The sequence below is a fragment of the Ahaetulla prasina genome, chromosome 4, assembly GCF_028640845.1.
Source record: "Ahaetulla prasina isolate Xishuangbanna chromosome 4, ASM2864084v1, whole genome shotgun sequence".
NCBI classification, from domain to species: domain Eukaryota; kingdom Metazoa; phylum Chordata; class Lepidosauria; order Squamata; family Colubridae; genus Ahaetulla; species Ahaetulla prasina.
Genome location: NC_080542.1, coordinates 143,646,314 through 143,672,090, shown reverse-complemented (window position 1 = coordinate 143,672,090; position 25,777 = coordinate 143,646,314). Strand labels below are relative to the sequence as shown.

The 25,777-nt window shown below is 42.0% G+C and overlaps 1 protein-coding gene across 1 annotated transcript in view; it reads left to right on the top strand.

Moving 5' to 3' along the window:
• Window positions 1–24,789, top strand: part of LOC131197550 (solute carrier family 22 member 13-like) — a 35,152-nt gene extending 10,363 nt beyond the window's left edge. Inside the window, exons 3-10 of the mRNA XM_058181767.1 lie at window positions 244–398; window positions 1,238–1,406; window positions 7,548–7,668; window positions 12,504–12,598; window positions 15,271–15,485; window positions 16,462–16,570; window positions 22,110–22,319; window positions 24,023–24,789. Coding sequence (XP_058037750.1) covers window positions 244–398; window positions 1,238–1,406; window positions 7,548–7,668; window positions 12,504–12,598; window positions 15,271–15,485; window positions 16,462–16,570; window positions 22,110–22,319; window positions 24,023–24,119 — 1,171 coding nt within the window. The 3' untranslated portion in view covers window positions 24,120–24,789. The remainder of the gene's footprint in view (window positions 1–243; window positions 399–1,237; window positions 1,407–7,547; window positions 7,669–12,503; window positions 12,599–15,270; window positions 15,486–16,461; window positions 16,571–22,109; window positions 22,320–24,022) is intronic.
• The last annotated feature ends 988 nt before the right edge of the window (window positions 24,790–25,777 follow it).

Genomic DNA, 25,777 nt, shown 5'->3' with positions numbered 1-25,777 from the left:
CCCAAATGTTGGGCTCAGTTGTGGTTGTAAGTCGAGGACTATCTGTACAGGCTGGTTGCCAAGTATCTGAATTTTGATCATGTGACTGTAGGGATGATGTGTTGTTGCAGGGATGTTGTGCAAAAACTGTTGCAAGTCGGGTTTTTTCAGCGCTGTTATAACTCTGAACAGTTGCTGAACGGATGGTTGTAAGTGAAGGACCTCCTGTAATAGAGAACATAACACCACCTTCTTCTCCTTCAGGTATGGCCGAAGACCCATTGCTTTGTTATCTCTGTTCTTGGAAGGTGTGTCGGGAGTTGCAGTAGCTTTTGCCCCCAGCTTTTACCTCTACTGTGGACTTCGGTTTCTACTGGGAGCAGCTCTGTCTGGAATAACCATAAGCAGCACAGCTCTGTGTAAGACCTTGACTTAACCCTGGGATATGCATTTACGTACAGCGACTGTTAAGAGCCCTGGTGGCGCAGTGGTTGGAATGCGGTATTGCAGGCTGATTCACTGCTCACTGCCAGGAGTTCGATCCTGACGAAGTTTAACTCAGCCTTCTGTCCTTCTGAGAATGGATAAGGAGTCAACCAAGTGGCTGATTTGATTTTGCTGTCGCTCCCAAGCGGGACGTGAATGGAATTCATGGGTTTTTTTTTAATATAGGGCAGGTTTTTTTTTAAATGTTGTAAGGTGCCCAGAATCATTTAAGTGTGTGTTGGGTGGCTATATAAATTTGCTTAATAAATAATAAATAATATAAATAATATACATTTGACCACCTGCTCACTCGCTGTTTTTGGCAGAAGTATTTTAAAGGTATTGGCACATCATGCTAAGCAGTGTTTTACTTAAAAAAGCCACATGTAGCTTTTTGCAGAGCGCTGATGGCGCAGTGGTTAGGATTGCAGGCTGACTCTGCCGACTACCAGCAGTTCGATCCTGACCGGCTCAAGGTTGACTCGTCCTTCCGTCCTTCCAAGGTCGGTAAAATGAAGATTGTTGGGGGCAATAGGCTGACTCTGTAAACCGCTTAAGAGGGCTGTAAAGCACTGTGAAGCGGTATATAAGTCTGCCATTGTCTGTGATGATGATACTGATGTTGATGATTTGGTTATACCATGTCTTAAAACAGTTTAGATGAAAAGACAGAAGGGGACAGCTCATCAAATTTGCAGACCACACCAGGCCGGGAGGAATAGCAGACTGACCTCTGCATTTTTAGCCCCTCTGATTCAACCTTTCTTTCCAGGCACTGAGTGGGTTGGCATTGCCTATCGTCCACACACCATCATCACCGTTCATGTGACATTTGCTTTGGGACAGATGATCCTGGCGGGCTTAGCTTATGGTCTTCGGGACTGGCGGCATCTTCAGATTGCTGGTTCTGCCCCAATTTTTGTTTTCTTTTTCTACGTATGGTGAGTTCTGTGTTCAAGGAGCACCCTAGCTGTCAACTCCTTTTAAGATTTGGTTGAATGTATAAATGGATGTTTGCTACAATACTAAATATCTTCCAAGTGGTGTGACTAGGAAGCATTGTGTAAATATTATATACAGGTAGTCCTTATGACTACAGTGGAGCCCCAAATTTCTGTTGCTAATTGAGTTTGTTAAGCGAGTTTTACCCCATTTTATGACCTTTCTTGCCGCAGTTGTTAAGTGAATCACTGCAGTTGTTAATTAGTAACACTTGTTAAGTGAATCGGGCTACCCCATTGACTTTGCTTGGCAAAGGTGGCAAAAATGACCATGGGACACTGCGACCGTCATAAATATGAGCCAGTTGCCAAGCCACTGAATTCTGATTATGTGACCATGGGGATGCTGCAAGGGTCATGTGAAAAACAGTTATAGTCCCTTTTTTCAGTGCTGTTCTAACTTTGAACGGTCACTAAACAAACCATTGTACGTCAAGAACTACCTGTATTGACATACAGGTACTCCTTGCTTAATGACTTAACAACTGTTAATGCTTAACAACTGTTTGAAGTTATGACAGATTCAAAAAAGTTACTTGTGACCCATCTTCAAAGTTACAATTGTTGCATACAACTCCTTCAATCTCATGATTACATTTCAGGCACCGGGTTCAGATTTATAGTTGTGATTTGCAAAGTTTTTTTCCTTTTTCCAGCAGAAAACAGTAAAAAAAAAACTCTGCCCATATGCTGGATATGCTGGAGTTGCTTAAAGACCCCTTGGTTTGCTTAATGTCTGCATGATTTGCTTAATGACCATGGTAACTCACTTTACAATCACTGTAAAAATGGTTGTAAAATTGAGCCGGGTAACATGATGACCTGCATAACAACTTAGAATCAAAATTCCAGGTCTAATTGTGGTTGTTGAGCGAGGATTACTTGTATGTACATACATACATACATACATACATACATACATACATACATACATACATATATGTTGCTCTTGGCATATTCGGGTCTTTTCCCATGTAAGGTTAAGAGTATCTTGGCGATGTTTCAACGAGGTCTCCCTCATCATCTTCAGGCTGGTGCTTTCAGCTTCGTGCTTGTGCGATCAAAGCGTGGTCGGAGCTGCCGTCTATAAATACTGGTGTGGAGGTGGGGAGTGTTGCCGTGAGCAGGTTGGTTGGCTGTGTGGTTGCATCTTGATTGGTAGATGGAGTGGGTGTTTGCAGATTACAGGAGGTCACATTCCCAGAACTCAGAATGTTTCCACACAGCCCATTAACCAGGTCGTTACAACACAAAAGACTAGGACCACACCCACACAGGATGCTACGAAACAGCCAACTAATCTGCAAACACCCACTTCATCTACCAATCAAGATGCAACCACAAAGCCAACCCACCTGTTTATAGCAACACTCCCCACCTCCCCACCAGTATTTATAGAGAGACGGCAGCTCCGACCACGCTTTGCTCACAGAAGCACGAAGCCGAAAGCACCAGCCTGAAGATGATGAGGGAGACCTCATCGAAATGTTGCCAAGATACTCTCAACCTTACGCCGGAAAAGACCTGAATATGCCAAGACCTACATACCTATACCCGTGAAAACCATCTTTCTGCCAGGAAGAAAAGAAGGAAGGAAAAGAAAAAGAAGAAAAGCAACTCAGGAGATAGATAAACAACTGTTAATTAAAACTAATTTCATGTAAAACAACCACAATTTATTATTTTTGTGCTAGCCCTCTTCGATACGTCAAGAAAAAGTGGAGTGTCAATCAAAAAAATCAAGATGACAGCAACACAGCCAAGCCCTGCCTTTTTTTTACATGTATTGCATGTGGGCGCATAACAAAAAGGAGGGTCCACCTTTTGGGGTTGACCCCATCGTGACCCCTTTGACCCATTCTCCAAAGATAGCCCTGGAAAATGAAATTAGATCAGTTGGTTTTTCCTTGAGTGGACAGTTTGAGAGATATTTTGTGCCATTTGATAATAATAATAATAATAATAATAATAATAATAATAATAATAATAATAATAATGATGATGATGATGATGATGATGATGATGATGATGATGATGATGATAATAATAATGTTTTAATTTGTATACCGCCCTTCTCCCGAAGGACTCAGGGCGGTGAACAGCCAAATAAAATACAAACAGAAACATACACAATAATTAAAACAACCCTTAAAAAACTGATTCAAATTTGCCAGAAAATTTAAAATAACATTACACCCCATAAAAGTACAGAAATTTAAAACCCATCAAAATTCAATTAAAATTTAAAATTTAGAATTTAAAATCAGGCCAGTCCAGCCATACGAAATAAATAGGTTTTAAGTTCGCGGCGAAAGGTCCTAAGGTCAGGTAATTGTCGAAGTCCGAGGGGAAGCTCGTTCCACAGGGTAGGAGCCCCCACAGAGAAGGCCCTCCCCCTGGAGGCTGCCAGTCGACACTGTTTGGCTGACGGTACCCTGAGGAGTCCCTCTCTGTGGGAACGCACCGGACGCTGGGAGATAGAGGCTGGCAGTAGACGGTCCCGTAGGTAGCCCGGTCCTAAGCCATGGAGCGCTTTAAAGGTGGTAACCAATACCTTGAAGCGCACCCGGAAAACAACAGGTAGCCAGTGCAGTCTGCTCAGGATAGGTGTTACGTGGGAGCTCCGAATCGCTCCCTCAATTACCCGCGCAGCCGCATTCTGGACTAGCTGAAGTCTCTGGGTGCTCTTCAAGGGGAGCCCCATCCCCCTACCTCCCATTCAACCAACCATCTTACCAGCCATCCAACCAACAGCCATCCAACCAACAATCCAACCAGCCATCCAAACAACCATCCAAGCAGCCATCCAACCAGCCATCCAAGCAGCCATCCAAGCAGCCATCCAAACAGCCATCCAACCAGCCATCCAAACAGCCACCCAACAATCCACCCAACCAGCCATCCAAACAACCATCCATCCAAACACCCAAACTACCATCCAACCATCTATACAACCATCTATTGTACACAACCCCCAACCTACTAACACCCAAAACTAGGTATGCACGCCCCTTACCTCTTCAACACCAATCATATCAGATCTCAAATGCAAATTGATAAATGCAAGAAGCATAGTCAACAAATTACCTGAATTTATCCTCTTATTAAACAGTGGCACATTTGATATCATTTTTGTTTGTGAAACATGGCTGAATTCATCCCTTCCTGACTCCATTATCTCAAACAAAGAATATCAAGTCTATCGATCAGATCGGGAAAACCGAAGAGGTGGTGGAGTGGCTATCTTTTACAAAAAGACACTGAATCTAAAAAATATCCAAGTAGCACATAAACTCTCTCTTCCTGAAACTATAGTATGCGACCTATCCCTTGACACTACTCTTCGATTCTTACTATGCTACAGAGCCCCCGACTATGACATTACCCACGCAAATATGTTAACCTCAATGCTAACATGGGCTACCTCTTGCCCATACCCTCTCATCTTCCTAGGTGACTTAAATCTACCTCTCATTAACTGGACAACTAATGAATGTTCAACTGACCCAATCCATACTACACTATACAACGCTGTTACAAACCTAGGTCTTGAACAACTTGTAACTAACAATACAAGACTCAACAACTGCCTTGACTTCATCTTCTGCAACAATCCAAACTCAATTTACGGACTACAAATTAAAGAACCTTTTTCAAACAGTGACCACTGCATGATTGATTTTCGTCTCAATATACGTCCATACTTAAATAGTCATAACAACAGAACTCCCAAATACAACTTCAAGAAAGCCAATTACGACCTTATAAACAACGATCTTTCATTTCTGAACTGGCAAAATCTGTTTGCAACCTGCATAACCGCTGATGACCTCTATAGAGACTTCCTACTTGAAATCAATAGAGTCATTAAATTATATGTACCATGAATGACTACCATGTCCAAGAAAACAAACTACCCATATCAATAAAAAGCTTCAATCAAAAAAATCCTCTGGAAAAGAAACAAAAAGGCTATGTTACAAACTTCAGAAACCGTTACAGAAACATATGCAACCAAATAAAACTGAATGCACAAATTACCACACCAAGCAAGAAGAGAACCTTCACGCACAAATTCCAATCGTGCCTTTTATAATTTTGTCAACAGTAAACTTAAAGATTCAAGATCCATCCCACCACTAAAAGATTCTAACAACAAAGAATGCAATGACGAAACAGTCAAAGCAAACCTCTTCAACATTTTCTTTGGCTCAGTTTTTGTTAACTCCGATAACACATATCCAACATTCCACAAATGAACCAGCAATGACTATGATGATTTAACTCATATAGATTTCACAGAAGACAACGTTGGTAAAGCTCTTCACAACTTAAAACCATCGCTTTTTATTGGACCCGAAGGACTATGTGCATATTTCTTAAAAAAACTTTCCATTAATATAGCTGAACCCCTAAGTATTATCTTTGATAAAGTTTTCACTACCAGTTCTCTTCCCAAACTTTGGTCACTAGCCACAGTCATCCCCATCTTCAAAAAAGGAGACCCCAGCTTAGTCGAAAACTACAGACCGATCTCCCTTTGCTGCGTCACCTGCAAAGTCATGGAATCTATCATCAACCAATCCATTACCTCACACTTAGAAACTAACAACCTACTCTCCAACAAACAATTTGGTTTCAGGAAAAAGTTATCATGTAACTTACAACTTCTCCACTGCAAAAACATATGGACTTCAAATCTAGATCAAGGCAAATCAATAGATGCAATCTACATAGACTTCTGCAAAGCTTTTGACTCAGTAGTACACGATAAACTTCTCCTTAAACTAACATCCTATGGCATCTCAGGACCCCTCCACAAATGGATATCTGCTTTTCTGTCTAACAGACAACAAGTGGTCAAAATTGGCAATGCTTTATCAAATCCTGTTCCTGTCAAGAGTGGCGTTCCTCAAGGCAGCGTCCTTGGACCAACACTCTTTATTCTATACATTAATGATCTTTGTGACCATATCTCAAGTAATTGTGTTCTCTTTGCTGATGATGTCAAACTATTTAACACCACAGACAACACTTCTATCATTCAAAACGACCTTGACCATCTAACCGCTTGGTCTAAAAATTGGCAGCTCCAAATTTCAACCAGCAAATGCTCAGTCTTACATATAGGAAAAAAGAACCCTAAAACTAAGTACATACTAGATGGACATTACCTTACAGACGACCCCCATCCTGTTAAAGACCTTGGAGTTTTCATGTCAAATGATCTAAGTGCCAAAGCCCACTGCAACTACATAGCAAAAAAAGCTCTAAGAGTTGTAAACCTAATTTTGCATAGCTTCTTTTCCAAAAACACCACACTACTAACCAGAGCATATAAAACATTTGCTAGACCAATTCTAGAATACAGCTCACCTGTTTGGAACCCTCACCACATCTCTGACATCAATACAATTGAACGTGTCCAGAAATATTTTACAAGAAGAGTTCTCCATTCCTCTGAAAACAACAAAATACCTTATCCCACCAGACTTGAAATCCTAGGCTTAGAAAACTTGGAACTCCGTCGCCTTCGACAAGACCTAAGTTTAACTCACAGAATCATCTATTGTAATGTCCTTCCTGTCAAAGACTACTTCAGCTTTAATTGCAATAATACAAGGGCAACCAATAGATTTAAACTTAATGTAAACCGCTTTAATCTAGATTGCAGAAAATATGACTTCTGCAACAGAATCATCAGTGCTTGGAATACTTTACCTGACTCTGTGGTCTCTTCCCATAATCCTAAAAGCTTTAACCAAAAACTTTCTACTATTGACCTCACCCCATTCCTAAGAGGACCATAAGGGGCGTGCATAAGCGCACAAACGTGCCTACCGTTCCTGTCCTATTGTTTTTCTTTTCTTCTTCCTATATATGTTTATATGTGTATATACTATATAATCTTTTTGTATGATGTTGTGACAAAATAAATAAATAAATAAATAAGCATTGCAGTAGTCCAGGCGAGAGGTAACGAGAGCATGAGTGACCGTGCATAGCATGAGTGACCGTGATAGGGGCCTCATCTTTCCAAATTGAAATTGTTTGCTTGCTTGCCATCCCAATATTTTTCAGGGTCCTTCCTGAGTCCGCTCGGTGGCTTGTGATGAAAGGCAAAATAGGGGAAGCTAAAAAGCTACTCCTGAAAGCAGCCTCTGTGAACAAGCGAGCCATCCCTCCGAAACTGTTAGAGCAGGTAAGTTTTCGTTTTCTGTTCCTGTAAATTTGTTATTTGCAGAGATCGCTAAGAGTCAAAAATCAAATGTAGCTGGGAACAACTTGGGGATGAAGAAATTGTTAGATGAGGAACAGTGGTAAGTTTCAAAATTTTTTACTACCGGTTCTGTGGGTGTGGTTTTGTGGGCGTGCATGGCTTGGTGGGCGTGGCAGGGGAAAGATACTGCAAAATCTCCATTTCTGCCCAATCAGCTGGGAATTGGGAGGCAGACAATAGATGAGGGCTGGGCCAGTCAGAATTTTTACTACCGGTTCTCTGAACTACTCAAAATTTCTGCTACTGGTTCTCCAGAACTGGTCAGAACATGCTGAAACCCACCTCTAATAAGGAGAAGGTTTTAAGAAAAGACTGGACAACCATTTGAGCCAGCAGTGTGCAGCAACTGCTAAAAAAGCCAACACAGTTCTGGGCTGCATAAACAGAGGGATAGAATCAAGATCACGTGAAGTGTTAATACCACTTTATAAGGCCTTGGTAAGGCCACACTTGGAATACTGCATTCAGTTTTGGTCGCCACGATGTAAAAAAGATGTTGAGACTCTAGAAAGAGTGCAGAGAAGAGCAACAAAGATGATTAGGGGACTGGAGGCTAAAACATATGAAGAATGGTTGCAGGAACTGGGTATGTCTAGTTTAATAAAAAGAAGGACTAGGGGAGACAGGATAGCTGTGTTCCAATATCTCAGGGGTTGCCACAAAGAAGAGGGAGTCAAACTATTCTCCAAAGCACCTGAGGGTAGAACAAGAAGCTACGGGTGGAAACTAATCAAGGAGAGAAGCAACTTAGAACTAAGGAGAAATTTCCTGACAGAACAATCAATAAGTGGAACGACTTGCCTGCAGAAGTTGTAAATGCTCCAACACTGGAAATTTTAAAGAAAATGTTGGATAACCATTTGTTTGAAATTGTGTAGGGTTTCCTGCCTAACCAGGGGGTTGGACTAGAAGACCTCGGAGGTCCCTTCCAACACTGTTATTATTATTATTAAGGAAAAGTAGCAGAGAGAGGGGAAGTCATTTCATTTCAAGAGAATGGAATGCAGAGAATCTCCTTGACTGAGAAGTCATGGACTTTGTTTCTTCCTTTGTTATTTGTCTATGATAGATTAAAGACGCCTGCCTTGGTCAGTGCGTTGGATTAGAAGACCTCCAAGGTTTCCAGGAACCCTAGGATTCTATTTTTATTTATTAAGCCACTCTCAGACACGCATTGCATAAGCGACCTTGCATTATATCTTATGTATGTATTTATTTATTAAGAAATTTTATTATGGCTAGCCAACTTGCTCATGGTGACTCCAGGTGGCTTTCAGAAATAAAAGCCCTGAACAAAATTCACCTCCCTGGTGCCAACAATCAGATCAACACAGAATAGAATAGAATAGAATAGAATAGAATAGAATAGAATAGAATAGAATAGAATAGAATAGAATAGAATAGAATTTTATTGGCCAAGTGTGATTGGACACACAAGGAATTTGTTTTGGTGCATATGCTCTCAGTGTACATAAAATTAAAAAAAATACCTTCATCAAAGGTACAACATTTACAACACAAATGATGGTCATAGGTTGCAATTTAACCCTTAATGATAGCAACAAAAAGTTACAGTCATACAATCATAAGTGGAAAGAGATTGGTGATGAAAACGATGAGAAGATTAATAGTAGTGTAGATTTAGTAAATTGTTTGACAGTGTTGATGGAATTATTTGTTTAGCAGAGTGATGGCCTTCAGGAAAAAACTGTTCTTGTGTCTAATTGTTCTGGTGTGCAGTGCTCTATAGCGTTGTTTTGAGGGTAGGAGTTGAAACAGTTTCTGTCCAGGATGCGAGGGATCTGTAAATATTTTCACGGCCCTCTTCTTGATTCGTGCAGTATACAGGTCCTCAATGGAAGGCAGGTTGGTAGCAATTGTTTTTTCTGCAGTTCTAATTATCCTCTGAAGTCTGTGTTTTTCTTGTGGGTTGCAGAACCGAACCAGACAGTTATAGAGGTGGAAATGACAGATTTGCACCTCTATAATAAAAAAATAAAAAAATAAAAAATTCAAAAAAAGACGCTTCTTGGAAGAGAAGCGAAATGTCTTCAAAGAAAAACAAGAAAGTCCAGTAGCCTCTTGAAAAAAAAAGCACCTTTTGGGGACAACCATGACATGGATAACTGAGGATCTTCATAGAGAACCATAGAGAACCAGATCAACAACTTGATATCATCCTGAAGCCCCTAGGTCTGCTGGTTTTTGGGGGACTTTTCGGAATAAGGTCAAAGTGGGGACCATTCTTATCTCTTCAACACGGAAGGAGCCACCATGGAGAAGGCCTTTCTTCTTGGTCCCAGTAGATGGACCTCCTTAAGGGTGGGAACGTATAACATTCCCTGTTTCCCTGGTCTGGTGGTGGCCCTTCAGTAATTTTTGGCTTCTTTTTTGTATGACGATTCTAAGTCATCCAAGTATTGGTTGTCTCAAAGATGCTTTTTTTAAAAGGCAATTGGACCATATTTTTCCCTTGAGGAAAAAAGAAGACATTTTGTTTCTCACTTACTTTATTTATTTAAATAATTTATATAGCTGCCGACTCGCTCACAACAAATCTAGGCGGCTTATAGCCAATAAAAACACAATGCAGACAAAAATAAATATAATAATAATAATAAACCCCGCCCCTCGGCAATCACACACACTCAAATCAGCCATTTTTTTAAAAAATTTAATTTTGTCATAACAGTATACATAAACATTGTCATAAGTAATGAGCTCCATCTCACTCTGGGTTCTCCAGATGTATATGCAGTGAATTTTGCCCCATTTTCCTTGCCTCAGTTGTTAAGTGAATCACTGCAGTTGTTAGGTTAGTAAAACGGTTGTTAAGTGAATCTGGCTTCCCCATGGACTGGAGGGTAAAACATATGAAGAACGGTTGCAGGAACTCGGTATGTCTAATTTAATCAAAAGAAGGACTAGGGGAGACATGATAGCAGTCTTCCAATATCTCAGGGGCTGCCACAAAGAAGAGGGAGTCAAGCTATTCTCCAAAGCACCTGAGGATAGAACAAGAAGCAATGGGTGGAAACTGATCAAGGAGAGAAGCAACTTAGAACTAAGGAGAAATTTCCTGACAGTTAGAACAATCAATTGCCTGCAGAAGTTGTGAATGCTGCAACACTGGAAATTTTTAAGAAAATGTTGGATAGCCATTTGTCTGAAATGGTGTAAGGTTTCCTGCCTGGGCAGGGGGTTGGACTAGAAGACCTCCAAGGTCCCTTCCAACTCTGTTATTATGTTATGTTATGACTTTGCTTGTGAGAAGGTCTCAAAAGGGGATCACATGACCCTGGGACACTGCAACCGTCATAAATGTGAGTCAGATGCCAAACATCTGAATTTTGATCATGTGACCATGGGGATGCGGCAATGGTCATAAGTGTGAAAAATGGTCGTAAGTTGTTTTTTTTATTGGCCAAGTGTGATTGGACACACAAGGAATTTGTCTTGGTGCATATGCTCTCAGTGTACATAAAAGAAAAGATACCTTCATCAGGGTACAATATTTACAACACAATTGATGGTCAATATATCAATATAAATCATAAGGATTGCCAGCAACAAAGTTACAGTCATACAGTCATAAGTGGAAAGAGATGGGTGATGGGAACGATGAGAAGATTAATAGTAGTGCAGATTTAATAAATAGTTTGACAATGTTGAGGGAATTATTTGTTTAGCAGAGTGATGGCCTTCGGGAAAAAACTGTTCTTGTGTCTAGTTGTTCTGGTGTGCAGTGCTCTATAGCATCGTTTTGAGGGTAGGAGTTGAAACAGTTTATGTGCAGGATGTGAGGGAATGTGAGGATGTGTACTCTTTTCAGTGCTGTTGTATCTTTGAATGGTCACTAAATGAACTACTGTAAGTTGAGGACCATCCTTTAGGCAAAAAAAAAAACACAAAATGCACAGATACCATATATTTTGTACCTTGCTCAATAGTAGTACCTGTGAGAGGGATTTTGGAGTCCTAGTGGATAACCATTTAGATTTGAGCCAGCAGTGTGCAGCAGCTGCCAAAAAAGCCAACATAGTTCTGGGCTGCATAAACAGAGGGATAGAATCAAGATCACATGAAGTGTTAATACCACTTTATAATGAGGCCACACTTGGAATATTGCATTCAGTTTTGGTCACCACAATGTAAAAAAGATGTTGAGACTTTAGAAAGAGTGCAGAGAAGAGCAACAAAGATGATTAGGGGACTGGAGGTTAAAACATATGAAGAACAGTTGCAGGAACTGGGTATGAAAAGAAGGACTAGGGGAGACATGATAGCAGTGTTCCAATATCACAGGGGTTGCCACAAAGAAGAGGGAGTTACGCTATTCTCCAAAGTACCTAAGGGCAGGACAAGAAGCAATGGGTGGAAACTAATCAAGGAGAGAAGCAACTTAGAACTAAGGAGAAATTTCCTGACAGAACAATCAATAAGTGGAACAACTTGCCTGCAGAAGTTGTAAATGCTCCAACACTGGAAATTTTTAAGAAAATGTTGGATAACCATTTGTCTGAAATGGTGTAGGGTTTCCTGCCTAACCAGGGGGTTGGACTAGAAGACCTCGGAGGTCCCTTCCAACTCTGTTATTCTATTCTATTCTTAGTTGTGGTTCAACACATCTGGAGAATCCCACTAACCAGAAGCCTGTGTAGAAGAGGGAAAATAATAAAATAAATGAATAGTAAAAATGAAAAAGAGAAATTCTCCTCCTCACTTTTATTCTTTCAATTTCTCATCTTTTAATAAAGCTAAAGCCTGAACAGAAACCCAACTCTTCAGCGGTTTTGGATCTCGTTAGAAACTCCCAATTAGCAAAGGTGACCCTGGTCATTTCCCTAATCTGGTAAGTATGTTGTGTCTTTCCAGATGGAGTCAAACGCTTTGATAAGAATAACAATTTCCAACTCAAAAGGGCATTTAGAAGATTCGCCTTCCTGGGGGGAAAAACATGTTCATCTAAAGGGTCTAATCGTGCCCAATTCTCCACTCAATGAAAAAATCTAAAGTGACCTTGGATAAGGTATCAAAGGGTTGTTAAGAAGAAACTTGGATAAGAGACAACACCAGTCAGAAACAGGAAGGCAGTGTGAAAAACGAACTCAAAATAATTCCGCTATTTTGATAATGTAAAATGAGGAGGTGACTATCTCAGAGACATTGGTATTGTCCCTTTGATGCTGGCTAAATCAAGAAACGGATATGGGAAGATTTCCAGAAATGCTACATTATTGTTGTAGGGTGAAATAACTGAAAACTGAAAACCATCCTGGAGTTTAGAGATGCTCCTCTCGAAGACCCTCATTAATGCCCCCCCTTACTTCTTCCAGCTCTCTCTGTATACCTTTAACCAATTCCTGGAATTCCCAGGCATAAGTATCCCGTTTAAGTATTTCTAGCTGCCATTGCTTTTTGGCAGGAGAAGCAAATAAATTTGAGGGGTCCTTGGTGGGTCCTTGGTGGTCTTTGAGCTTGGCTGTTTTCTTGCAGACATTTTATTACCCAAATTAGATAATGTCATGGGTGCTAGTGAAGAATGGGGATAATGTTATTTAATTTAGGTAACAAAATGTCTACAAGAAAACAACCAAGCTCAGAGAGCACCAAGGACCCCTCATTTCAATCCTGATCTACAAATATTCTCCTTTTTAAAATAAATTTAAGGTGAAAGTAGATTGAGATAAAGAGAGATTTGCTTATCAAGCCTCCTAATTCATATCAGTAATCCTCAGTTTACGACCACATCTGAAACTGGAACATCTATCGCTAAGTGATGCAGTTGATAAATGAATGATACCTGATTTTACGAACTTTTTGCCGCAGTTGTTAAGTGAATCACTGCACTCGTTAAGTGAATCACATGGTCATTAAGTGAATCTGGCTTCCCTTATTGACTTTTCTTGTTGGAAGCCGGCTGGGATGGTTGCAGACAGCATTCCTATAATTCAAGGACATTGTAACTGTGATAAATACACGCCGGTTGCCAAATACACGCCGGTTGGATGGGGAAAAACAGGCTTTGACTCAACCCTTCCAAGACTGAGTGGCTGTGGATGCCGGCTTCCCGGTACAGTCAGCTGACTCCATTGCTGACTTTAGGGGGCGAGTCATTGGCCCCCACGGAAAGGGCTCGTAATCTGGGCATCCTCCTGGATGCTCGGCTGTTTTTAGAAAAGCATATGACAGCCGTCGCCAGGGGAGCTTTTTATCAGGTTCGCCTGATACGCCAGTTGAGTCCTTTCCTAGACCGGGATTCCTTATGCACGGTCACTCATGCCCTCGTCACTTCCCGCCTGGACTACTGCAATGCTGTCTACATGGGGCTCCCCTTGAAGAGCACCCGGAGGCTCCAACTGGTCCAGAATGCAGCTGCGCGGGTAGTAGAGGGAGCAACTCGAGGCTCCCATGTAACATCTCTCCTGCGCAAGCTGCACTGGTTGCTGGTGGTCTTCTGGGTGCAATTCAAGGTGCTGGTTACTACCTTTAAAGCGCTCCATGGCATAGGACCGGGTTATTTACGGGACCGCCTGCTGCCACCGATTGCCTCCCATCGACCAGTGCGCTCCCATAGGGAGGTTCTCCTCAGGGTGCCGTCGGTCAGACAATGTCGACTGGCGACCCCCAGGGAGAGGGCCTTCTCTGTGGGGGCTCCTGCCCTCTGGAACAAGCTACCTCCAGGGATACGTCGACTCCCTGACCTCCGGACCTTTCATCGCGAGCTCAAGACATTTCTGTTTCATCGCGCAGGGCTGGCCTAATAGTTTTAATGGGGGCTTTTATTAGAGTTTTAATCATTTCTAGCCAAATTGAATCAGTTTTTTAATAATGTTTTAATTTTTGTATTTTTGTTTTTTATTCGGCTGTAAGCCGCCCTGAATCCTTCGGGAGAAGGGCGGTATAGAAATCAAAATAATAAATAAATAAATAAATAAACAAACAAGTGCTTGAACTGCGATCGAGTGACCACAGAAATGCTACAATAGCCATAAGCGCGAGGAGAAGTCATAAGTTTCCCCTTTTCAGCATGGTCGTAACTTCAAACAGTTGCTAAAATGAATAGTTGTAAGTGTAGAACTATGTTTTTAACTATTTAAATGCCTCTCCCACAAGTTTTTCATATATCCCTGTAAAAATAGCATTAATTTGTGGAATAGGAAAAGAAAATGTAGCATTTATCAACTTTATGTTGTGCATTCTCCTTTTAATGGTAACAATTTCTCCCTTCCTTCCTTCCTTCCTTCCTTCCTTCCTTCCTTCCTTCCTTCCTTCCTTCCTTCCTTCCTTCCTTCCTTCCCTTTCTTTTCTTCTTCCCCTTCATTTCTTCCACCCTTCCTTTTATTTTTCTCTCTCTCCCCTCCCTCCCTCCATTACTCCTTCCTTCCTTTTTTTCCTCACTCCTTTTTCTCCTTCCTTCCATGTCTTTCCCCTCTCATTTCTTCCACCCTTCCTTACTTTTGTTCCTCTCTCTCTTTCTTCCCACCCCACCTTCCTCTTTCTTACATTCCTTCCTTCTCTTAGGTTTGTCAACAGTTTGGCCTACTATGGATTAAGTCTGAATGTTGGCAGCTTTGGTCTGGATATTTACCTGACGCAGGTCATCTTCGGAGCGGTTGAAATCCCTGCCCGGATCCTTTCCGTCTTCCTGATGCAGCGTTTGGGAAGGAAGAAGTGTCAGTCACTTTGCCTTCTTCTAGGGGGGGGCTTTTCCCTTCTGATCATTGCTGTCCCCAAAGGTGTGTTTTCAGTTAAGAACGTCCAGGGGTTCCCACATTCCCAGCTCGATTGGTTACCATAGCTGAGCCCAAAGGACCAGGGGAGACAGGATTGCAGTCTTCCAATATTTGAGGGGCTACCATAGAGAGGAGGGGGTGGGGGCAAGCTATTTTCCAAAGCACCTGAAGGCAGAATCAATGGGTAGAAAACTGACCAAGCAGAGATTCAACCTGGAAATAAGGAGAAATTTTCTAACAGTGAGAACAATCAACCAATGGAAGAGAAGTCGCCTTCAGAAGTTGTGGGAGCTTCATCACTGGAGGCTTTCAAGAAGAGACTGGACTTCCATCTGTCAGAAATGGTGTAGGGTCTCCTGCTTGGGCAGGTGGAGGGGTTGGACTAGATGACCTACAAGGTCCCTTCCAACTCTGTTAATCTGTAAATCTGAAATACTGAGATATAGGTAGTCCTCAGTTTACGACCAAAACTGGGCCCACAATTTCTGTAAAGCAAGACAGTTGTTAAGTGATCTTGCCCCATTTTATATATATATATATATTTTGGCCACAGCTGTTAAGTGAATCAGTGTAGTTGTTAAGTAAATCTGTCTTCCCCCATTGACTTTGCTTGTCCAAAGATGACTGGGAGGGTTACAAAAGATAATCTCGTGACCTTGGGACAGTGAAACTGTCATAAATACAAGCCAGTTGCCAAGCCTCTGAATTTTGATCACATGACCATGGAGATCCTGCAACCGTCATAAGTCTGTAAAACAGTCATAAGTCACTTTTTTCAGTACTCTTTGTAACTTCAAATGGTCCCTTTAAAAATAGTCGTAAGTCAAGGACTACCTGCATTTGTAGCCAATCGCTATGGGTCATATCTACTAGTAAACATAGAATGAAAAAGGGGCCCTCTTAAATTCAGAATATTTTGTTGTTATCTCCTCTTTTATTTCGGATTTTCTGTCTCTTCATCTCCGGTTTTCCTCTCCAGATTTACCTGTGATAACCACAATGCTGGCTGTCCTTGGAAAGTTTACCATGGCAGGATCGTTTTCCACATCCTATGTATATTCTGCAGAGCTGTTCCCAACTATTATCCGGTGAGGCTATGTAACAACAACAAGCAAAATTTAAAAATGCCTTAAGTCTAAAAGAATAACAGAGTTGGAAGAGACCTTGGAGGTCTTCTAGTCCAACCCCCTGCGTGAGCAGGAGACCTTCTACCATTCCAGACAAATGGCTGTCCAAACACTTCTTTAAAACTTCCAATGTTGGAGCACCTACAATTTCTGGAGGCAAATTGTTCCACTGATTAATTGTTCTCACTGTCAGGGAATTTCTCCTTAATTCTAGATTGGGTCTCTCTTAGAAAGGTTTCCATCTGTTGCTTCTTATCCTGCCCTCAGGTGCTTTGGAGAATAGGTGGAGCCCCTCTTCTTTGTGGCAGCCCCTCAAATATTGGAAGACTGCTATCATGTCACCCCCTTAAGCCTTTTCTTTGTTAGATTAGACATTCTAAGTTCCCTTAATTATTCACCATGAGGTTTAACCTCCAGCCCCCTAATCATCTTTCTTGCTCTTCTCTGCACGCTTTTCAGGGTCTCAACAGGTTTTTTTTGAATCATGGTGATCAAAACTGAATGCAGTATTACAAGTATGGTCTTACCAAAGCATTATAATTAAGTACTATCACATCACATGTATCTTGAAACTATCCCTTGTCTACCAAAGAGAAGAATTAGGGGTGAAATGATAACTGCCTTCCAGTAAGCAGTCACAAAAAAGTGAGGACTGACTGGTTACCCAAAGCACCTGTGGGCAATGAGTTAAAGAGCGAGCCAGCTTGGAATTAAGGAGAAATTTCCTGACAATGAGAACAATTAATCAGTGGAATGACTTGCCTCCAGAAGTTATGGGAGCTCGATCACTGGAGGTTTTCAAGAAGAGACTGGACAATCATTTGTCTGGGGTAGTATAAGCTCTCCTGCCTTGAGCAGGGGGTTAGACTAGAAGGCCTCCAAGGTCCCTTCCAGCTCTATGATTCTACATTGCATGCTTTATGTTCCATGCACTTTGTTTACTTCCACCAGTAATAAACACAGTTCTGTGGGGCTTTCTTCACATGGACCGAAGAACAATACAGGCAACAATTTCTTCATCTTATATTTTGCCCCAGACCCCTTTAAGGTGGTCTTTAATCTCTTAGGATGAATGTAATAAATTATTTCCCTCCTCAGGCTATATTTTAAGACCATACAGCATCTAGCTTTGGTCACCACCTCACAAAAATATGTTGAGTTTGGAAAAAATGCAGAGAAAAGTAACTAGGATGATTAAAGGGCTAGAGATTAAAAGATATGAAAGACGGTTGCAGGATTTGAGTTTGGCCAGTCTAGAGAAAAGAAGAATTAGGGGTGACATGATAGCAGTATTCCAGTATTTGAGGGGCTGCCACAAAGAAGAGGGGAGGTCAACTTATTTTCTAAAGCACCCGAAGGCAGGACAAGAAGGAATGGATAGAAATTAAGTAAGGAGAGAAGGCACCTGGAATTAAGGAGAAACTTTATGAGAAAATTAACCAGTGGAACAGCTTGCCTTCCGAAGTTGTGGGTGCTCCATCGCTGGAGGTTTTTTAAAAAAAGAGATTAGACAACCATTTGTCTGAAATGGTAGAGGCAGGGGTGGGGTTCAATAATTTAACAACCGGTTCTCTGCCCTAATGATTTCTTCCAACAAGCAGTTTGCCAAACTGCTCAGAAAGTTAACAACCGAAGTGGTGCGAACTGGCTGAATCCCACCACTGGGTAGAGGGTCTCCTGCTTGAGCACAGGGTTGGACTAGAAAACCTCCTAGATCCCTTCCAGCTCCATTCTAATTAAAATTGAAAAGCCAATTTTGCTCAGATGCCAAAAGGATGTGATTCACTGACCTTGATTCAGATGGTATAATCCAGCCAACTGGCCGGTTGCTACTGATCTGTGTAGGCTGCTGAAGAGCGGAATAATTATCTCTAACCTTGATGCGTCCGGGAAAACTAAAAGCATTAGAAAATTCAAATGGTATGTGGAAACAACTCTTGAGAAAAAAAGGGGCAGCCACAGGAATAAGCAGATAAAAACACAACAACAGAATTGTGTTTTTCAGACCTGCAAGATAACCGTTAATGAAACCTTTGTAGAGTTATGTTTCCTATCTGATCTGTCAAGCAACACAACACAGAAACTCCCGTTTCAACTCTATGGCCCCTCAAGAGGCCCAGGGAGAAATTAGGAAAAGACTTTCACATTTCTGCCACAATACCTGACCACAGTAAAGTGGCGCTCCTATAATCCCTGAATTGTGTATTTCTTGACCTGCTAACTGACACACAGGCACCTCCCCTACCTCCCCCTCTCTTTGGGCCTGATCCTGCAAATCATTTGACTTTTCCTACTGGGTTTTTTTAATCATCACTAATCTGAAGAGTAGCTGACCAGTGATGGCAATTGAGTTGGGGGTGAAGGGAGGGGCCCCTCTCTGGGCTTCACAGCACAGACCCCTCCCTCCTTCCCCAATTGGAGTTTTCAGCTACTGCTTGAGTTACCAGCTACTCAGGTTTTAGGGGAGGTAGGAAGAGAAAGTAGGGGGAATTTAGCTATTTGTCAAAACTGCAGAATGTTGCCGGTGCTGTGGTTTTCCAGGTGGTCCTCGATTTATGACCACAATTGAGCCCAAAATTTATGTTGTTTAGTGAGACATTTATTTATTCAGTCTTGCCTCCTTTTACAAACAGTTGCTAAGTGAATCACTGCGGGTGTTAAATTAGTAACACCGTGGTTAAGTGAATCTGGCGTTTCCATGACTTTGTTCATCTGAAGGTCGCAAAAGGGGACCCCGGGACACTGCAACTGTCATAAATATGAGTCAATTGCCCAAAGTCTGAATGTCGGTGGAGATGCTATAATGATTGTGTGAAAAACGATCATAAGTCACTTTTTCCAATGCCGTTAGAACGGTCACTAAATGAACTGTTGCAAGTCAAGGACCACCTGTATTACTTTGTATCCCGCCTTCATTATTTTTACAAATAACTCAAGGTAGAGAAAACATCCAACACACTTTCCTCATCTTAGTTTCCCCACAACAACAACCCTGTGAGGTGGATCGGGCTGAGAGAGAGGGACTCGGCTCAAAATCACTAGCCAGCTTTCATGGCTAAGGCAGGACTTGAACTCATGGCCTCCCACTTTCTGGCCTGGTGCCTTAAGCACTACACCAAACTAATGATGTTAAATAAGGGCAGACTTTCTGCCTTGAAGGCCTTGAAGGCCGCTGTCTCCCACGCAAACTAAGATTGACAAAGGGGAAACCAACATTTATGTTTGATACTTTTTCTGCTGGGGTTTAGATGTTGGATTCAGGAGGAGAACATTTATGGAGAAAAGCTTTTTTGCTGGGGCAGAGGTCAGGTGCAAAGAATCAGGACTATCTATTAAGTTGCAATTCAAAAGACTTATTGCTCAAGCCTATATATGGTCAGCTAAAGTTCAATACTAAATTGGCATCAAATAAGAGTCAAACAGAATTTAGGAACGGTTGGACCATTTGTGGCAATGCAATGACTCTAAGCTGATGACGCACTTAATTCTACCACCTGTTCTTCTTCACAAGATGCTTCTTGCAGCCATTTGTAGGTCATGTTACTCCTCTGCCCTGGTCCTATTAGATCTCTCAGCGGCTTTTGATACCATCGACCATGGTATCCTGCTGCGCCGGTTGGAGGGGCTGGGGGTGGGAGGCACCGTTTATCGGTGGTTCTCCTCCTACCTCTCTGACCGGACGCAGACGGTGTTGACAGGGGGGCAGAGATCACTCCGAGGTGCCTCATGTGTGGGGTGCTGCAGGGATCGATTCTCTCACCCCTCCTGTTCAACATCTATATGAAGCCGCTGGGTGAGATCATCAGTGGCTTTGGGGTGAGATACCAACTGTACGCTGATGACACTCAGCTGTACTTTTCCACCCCGGGCCACCCCAGCGAAGCTGTCGAAGTGCTGTCCTGGTGTTTGGAAGCCGTACGGGTCTGGATGGGGAGGAACAGGCTCAAACTTAATCCCTCCAAGACGGAGTGGCTGTGGATGCCGGCACCTCGGTACAGTCAGCTGCAGATGCGGCTGTCTGTCGGGGGCGAGTCATTGGCCCCGATGGAGAAGGTACGCAACTTGGGCGTGCTCCTGGATGGTCGGTTGTCTTTTGAAGATCATTTGGTGACCGTCTCCAGGAGAGCTTTTTATCAGGTTCGCCTGATCCGCCAGTTGCGTCCCGTCCTGGATGGGGATGCCCTATGCACGGTCACTCATGCTCTCGTTACTTCTCGCCTGGACTACTGCAATGCTCTCTACATGGGGCTCCCCTTGAAGAGCACCCGGAGACTTCAGCTAGTCCAGAATGTGGCTGCGCGGGTTATTGAGGAAGCGGTTCGGAGCTCCCACGTAACACCTATCCTGCGCAGACTGCACTGGCTACCTGTTGTTTTCCGGGTGCGCTTCAAGGTATTGGTTACCACCTTTAAAGCGCTCCATGGCTTAGGACCGGGCTACCTACGGGACCGTCTACTGCCGGCCTCTATCTCCCAGCGTCCGGTGCGTTCCCACAGAGAGGGACTCCTCAGGGTGCCGTCAGCCAAACAGTGTCGACTGGCGGCCCCCAGGGGGAGGGCCTTCTCTGTGGGGGTTCCTACCCTGTGGAACGAACTTCCCCTCGGGCTTCGACAACTACCTGACCTTAAGACCTTTCGCTGCGAACTTAAAACCTATTTATTTCATATGGCTGGACTGGCCTGATCTTAATTTTAAATTTTAATTGAATTGTGATGGGTTTTCAATTTCTGTAATTTTATGGGGTGTAATGTCATTTTAAATTTTCTGGCAAATTTGAATCAGTTTTTTAAGGGTTGTTTTAATTATTGTGTATGTTTGCTTGTATTTTATTTGCCTGTTCACCGCCCTGAGTCCTTCGGGAGAAGGGCAGTATACAAATTAAAACATTATTATTATTATTATTATTATTATTATTATTATTATTATTATTATTATTATTATTATTATTATTATTATTATTATTATTATTATTATTATTATTATTATGTTCCTTTACAGTGGCAAAAGTCAGGAGGAAGCTAGTAGCAACCAAGGTTGACTCAGCCTTCCGTCCTTCCGAGGTCAGTAAAATGAGGACCCAGATTGTTGGGGTCAAAAGGCTGACTCTGTAAACGGCTTAGAGAGGGCTGTAAAAGCACTGTGAAACAGTATATAAATCTAAGCTAGCACATTTTCCATATCTATTTTATTAAAAGGCAGAAGTTTTTGTGAGCTGCAGCTCCTTTTAATGAAATGAGCAGAAAATGTGCTATGGGATTCGTGAACTTAAGACTTTCAAGAAGAGATTGGACTGCCATTTGTCAGAGATGGTGTATGGTCTCCTGCTTGAGCGGGGTGGGTTGGATTAGATGACCTACGAGGTCCCTTCCAACTCTGTTAATCTGTAATCTGTAATTTTGGGATTTTCAGGAAACCCAGAAAAATAACCGTTCACCCCGTTGGATGAAACCATTTCCACTTTCCTTGGTTTCATCTATCCTCTCTTTTGCTTCCATACCAGGCAGTCTGGACTCGGATTATGTCAGATGACAGCCAGAGTAGCTGGAATCATCTCCCCACTGGTTGGTCTCCTGGGGAAATATAACACCTCGCTGCCTGTGGCGGTCTTCGGAAGTGCAGCTGCCCTTGGTGGGGTCTTTTCTCTCCTTCTTCCGGAGACACTCGGCAAGGAACTGCCCGATTGTGTAGACGACCTGACCCACAAACGAAGGCAAGATCCGTGGGAAAGTCTGGCGTTTGCGGTGACACTTTATGCCTGCCTGATCCAGGAGAAAGAAACCTGGGCTGAGATTGTAGGATCCTTGGCGCTCACTGGGCTTGGTTGTTCTCTTGCATACATTTTGTTGCCCAAATATCATCACCATTCCTTACTAGCATTGATGATGTTATCAGTTTTGGTAATAAAACGTCTGCAAGAAAACAGCTAAGCTCAGAGAGCATTAAGGAGCCCAAAGGAGTGGAAGTTTTGAAGATCTTCACAGCTTCTCCTTTGCAGAGAGCCCAGACTATGCCTGTTAGACAATGCCATCTTCAGCTGGCACAATGCATGCAGGGATTAAGCCAGAGGTGGGTTTCAGCAGGTTCTGACCAGTTCTGGAGAATCGGTAGCAGAAATTTTGAGTAGTTCGGAGAACTGGTAGTAAAAATTCTGACTGGCCCCGCCCCCATTTATTCTCTGCCTCCCGAGTTCCAGCTGATCGGGAGGAAATGGGAATTTGGCACTAAACTTCGCCTGGACTGGGGTGGGAATGGATATTTTACAGTATCCTTCCCCTGCCATGCCCACCGAGCCATGCCATGCCACGCCCACCAAGCCACACCCACAGAACCGATAATAAAAAAATTTGAAACCCACCACTGGATTAAGCGTTTTGCATCCGGTGATATCCGCGGGATCGATGCTTTCATCATAACATCAGGCAAAAACCGTCACTGTGTAAACTCTGCACCTACAAAGTTTGAATTGACATGACACACATCTGATTGCAGCATCAGAGAAAAAGCTGGTGCATCTTCCTACTTTTCAGGGGAAAATTTACACATTTAACTTCCAGGCAAGCAGCAGTCCTGCGATGGATATAAATTGTGCCTTAAAAATTAGCAGTGGATTTACATATGTTTAGGCACTGCAGTTATCTAAGGATGAACATGTAGCCCTTGACATATGACGAGAATTGGGTTCTGTTGCTAAGCAAGGCAATTCTTAAGTGACTTGTACCCAATGTTACGACCTTTTTGCCACAGTTGTGAAGTGAATCTTGTGGTCATTAACTGAATCCAGCTTCATCCATTGACTTTGCTTGTCGGAAACCAGCTGAAAAAAAAATGTAAAACATGGAAGCTGCAACTATTGTAAATATACATGCTAGTTTTGCTAAGTGTGTACACTTTGATAACAAGACTTTACGGATACCGTCACAGTTGTGAGGACTGGTTGTTGGTCACCTTTTTCAGTGCTGTTGGAACGTCAAGCATTGTATGGGTAGTCCTTGACTTATGACCATAATTCAGTTCAAAATTTCTGTTGCTAAGGGAGACATTTATTAAGTGAGTTTTGCCCCATTTAATGACTTTTCTTGACATGGTTATTAAGTGAATTACTGCAGTTGTTAAGTTAACAAAGCAAAATCCGGCTTCCCCATTGACTTTGCTTGTCAGGTGGTTGCAAGAGGGGTTCATGGGACCCCAGGATACGGCAACCGTCATAAATGTGAGTCAATGGCCATGCTTCTGAATTTTGAACCCATGACCATGGGGATGCTGCAATGGTCATAAGTGTGAAATATGGTCATAAGTCGCTTTTTTCAGTGCCGTTGTAACTTTGAACGGCCACTAAATGAACTGTTGTAAGTCGAGGACCATCTGTATTATGTATAATGAAATCTAACTGTTTTTAATTTTTCTCATTTTTAGGAAGAGCAAGGACACCAATGACAGTGTGGAAAATGGATGCACCAAACCAAATAAAGACAGTTGTGTTAGTGACAGGATAACAACCACACATTTCTAAGTCAATGATGGATTGACTCAGCATTTCAAGGATACAGATTGGAATAAAAATGGTAGATTTCTCTGTATTGTGAGCAGAGCAGGTAGAGAGTAAATTTTCACACATTAGGCTACAACATAACACAATTCATGGCTTAGTGTGATCCAGGCCATAAAGTGATGGATAAAGTCAGCTGCTGCTGGTTTAAACAAGAAACCACGGTTTATCATAATGTATACATTGAGTACTTTCAATGGGACTTCTTACTTACTTTCAGTGGGACTTCTTTTGTTAATAATGATTAATCTATTCTTACTGTAATTGCCAATTCAGTGATTTTATTTAAAGTACTTTTTTTAGTTAGAATTGTTAGCTTTTTTTTTTTTAAAGGAAATCAGTTTAAACAGTAGTTTATCATTCGCGGCTTAATTCTGTAACGACATGCAAAGCAGAGGGGGGAAAAAAATAAAAACAAACCAAGTTTAAATCTATCCAAACACAGCCAGCAATTCTTCCGAATTCAGAAACCCTTTTTCTATTTTGGAGATTAAACCTGGTGTTTTGGCATGAAGTCTTTCAACTTTACCTTTAAAATCTGCACCTCATGAAACCAAATAGGCAATTAGCAATTGCAGAGGTAGTTTTCTTCTTCTTCTTCTTCTTCTTTTTTTTTTTTTTTTAGGAAAATTGTAGGTCAGGACCTCCCATTTTGAAACGGGACCATGAGTTTCTATGTTGCTCATTCTTCCCAGATATTCCCAATCCAAATTATCTACCCTTTGTTCCAGTCTTTGGCTCTCTCTTTTTTTTTTTAAAGGAAGCAACTGTTCATATTCTTCAGGTCCAAATCTCTGGAATTGTTTGATTCTCTTTTGTCTGAATCAGTGGTGAAATTCAATTTTTTTTTACTACCGGTTCTGTGGGCGTGGCTTGGTGGGTTTGGCAGGGGAAGGATACTGCAAAATCCCCATTCCCACCCCACTCTGGGGCCAGCCAGAGGTGGTCTTTGCCAGTTTTCCGAACTGTTCAAAATTTCCACTACTGGTTCTCCAGAACCTATCAGAACCTGCTGGATTTCACCCCTGGTTTTAATGTCACCAATAACAAAAAACATTAAAACATTTTACTACTACAACTACTTCATTTTAAAACATTTTACTACTATTACTACTACTACTACTACATAAAGGTTCCTTTAGGGGGGAAATGTTTCTTTAAAAAGAAAAACAGATGGTGAATCCCAACAAAAATGAAGCTAAGAAATGCAGGTTTGGTGGTGGAGGAGGAGAAGTAGAACAGAAATATCAAAACAATACAGAAATATTGGTTGTCCCAAGCTGATGGGGAAACCTGCATAAAACACCCCATGGGAAGTTAAACATGATCAGTAGCTCACGAATGAAGGCAAATATACCTGTCCTAGGATAATGTTGCAGGATCCAATCTGGGTCGATCCCTGCGTCCAGAGGCTTTGTCTCCTGATCAAATGATCAATAGCTGTCATTTAAGACAGCAGAGGGACAAGAATGAGTTGGGGAATGGTCTTGAATGGGACAATTGTAAGACCAAAAAAAACTTAGCAAAGTGTAGATTGTTCAGTTGAGAGGTCAAGTTCTCAGAGCAGGTCTTTAAGGAGGCAAGCACAATTGCTTTAGCGTGTCAACAGTTCTGTCTATGGA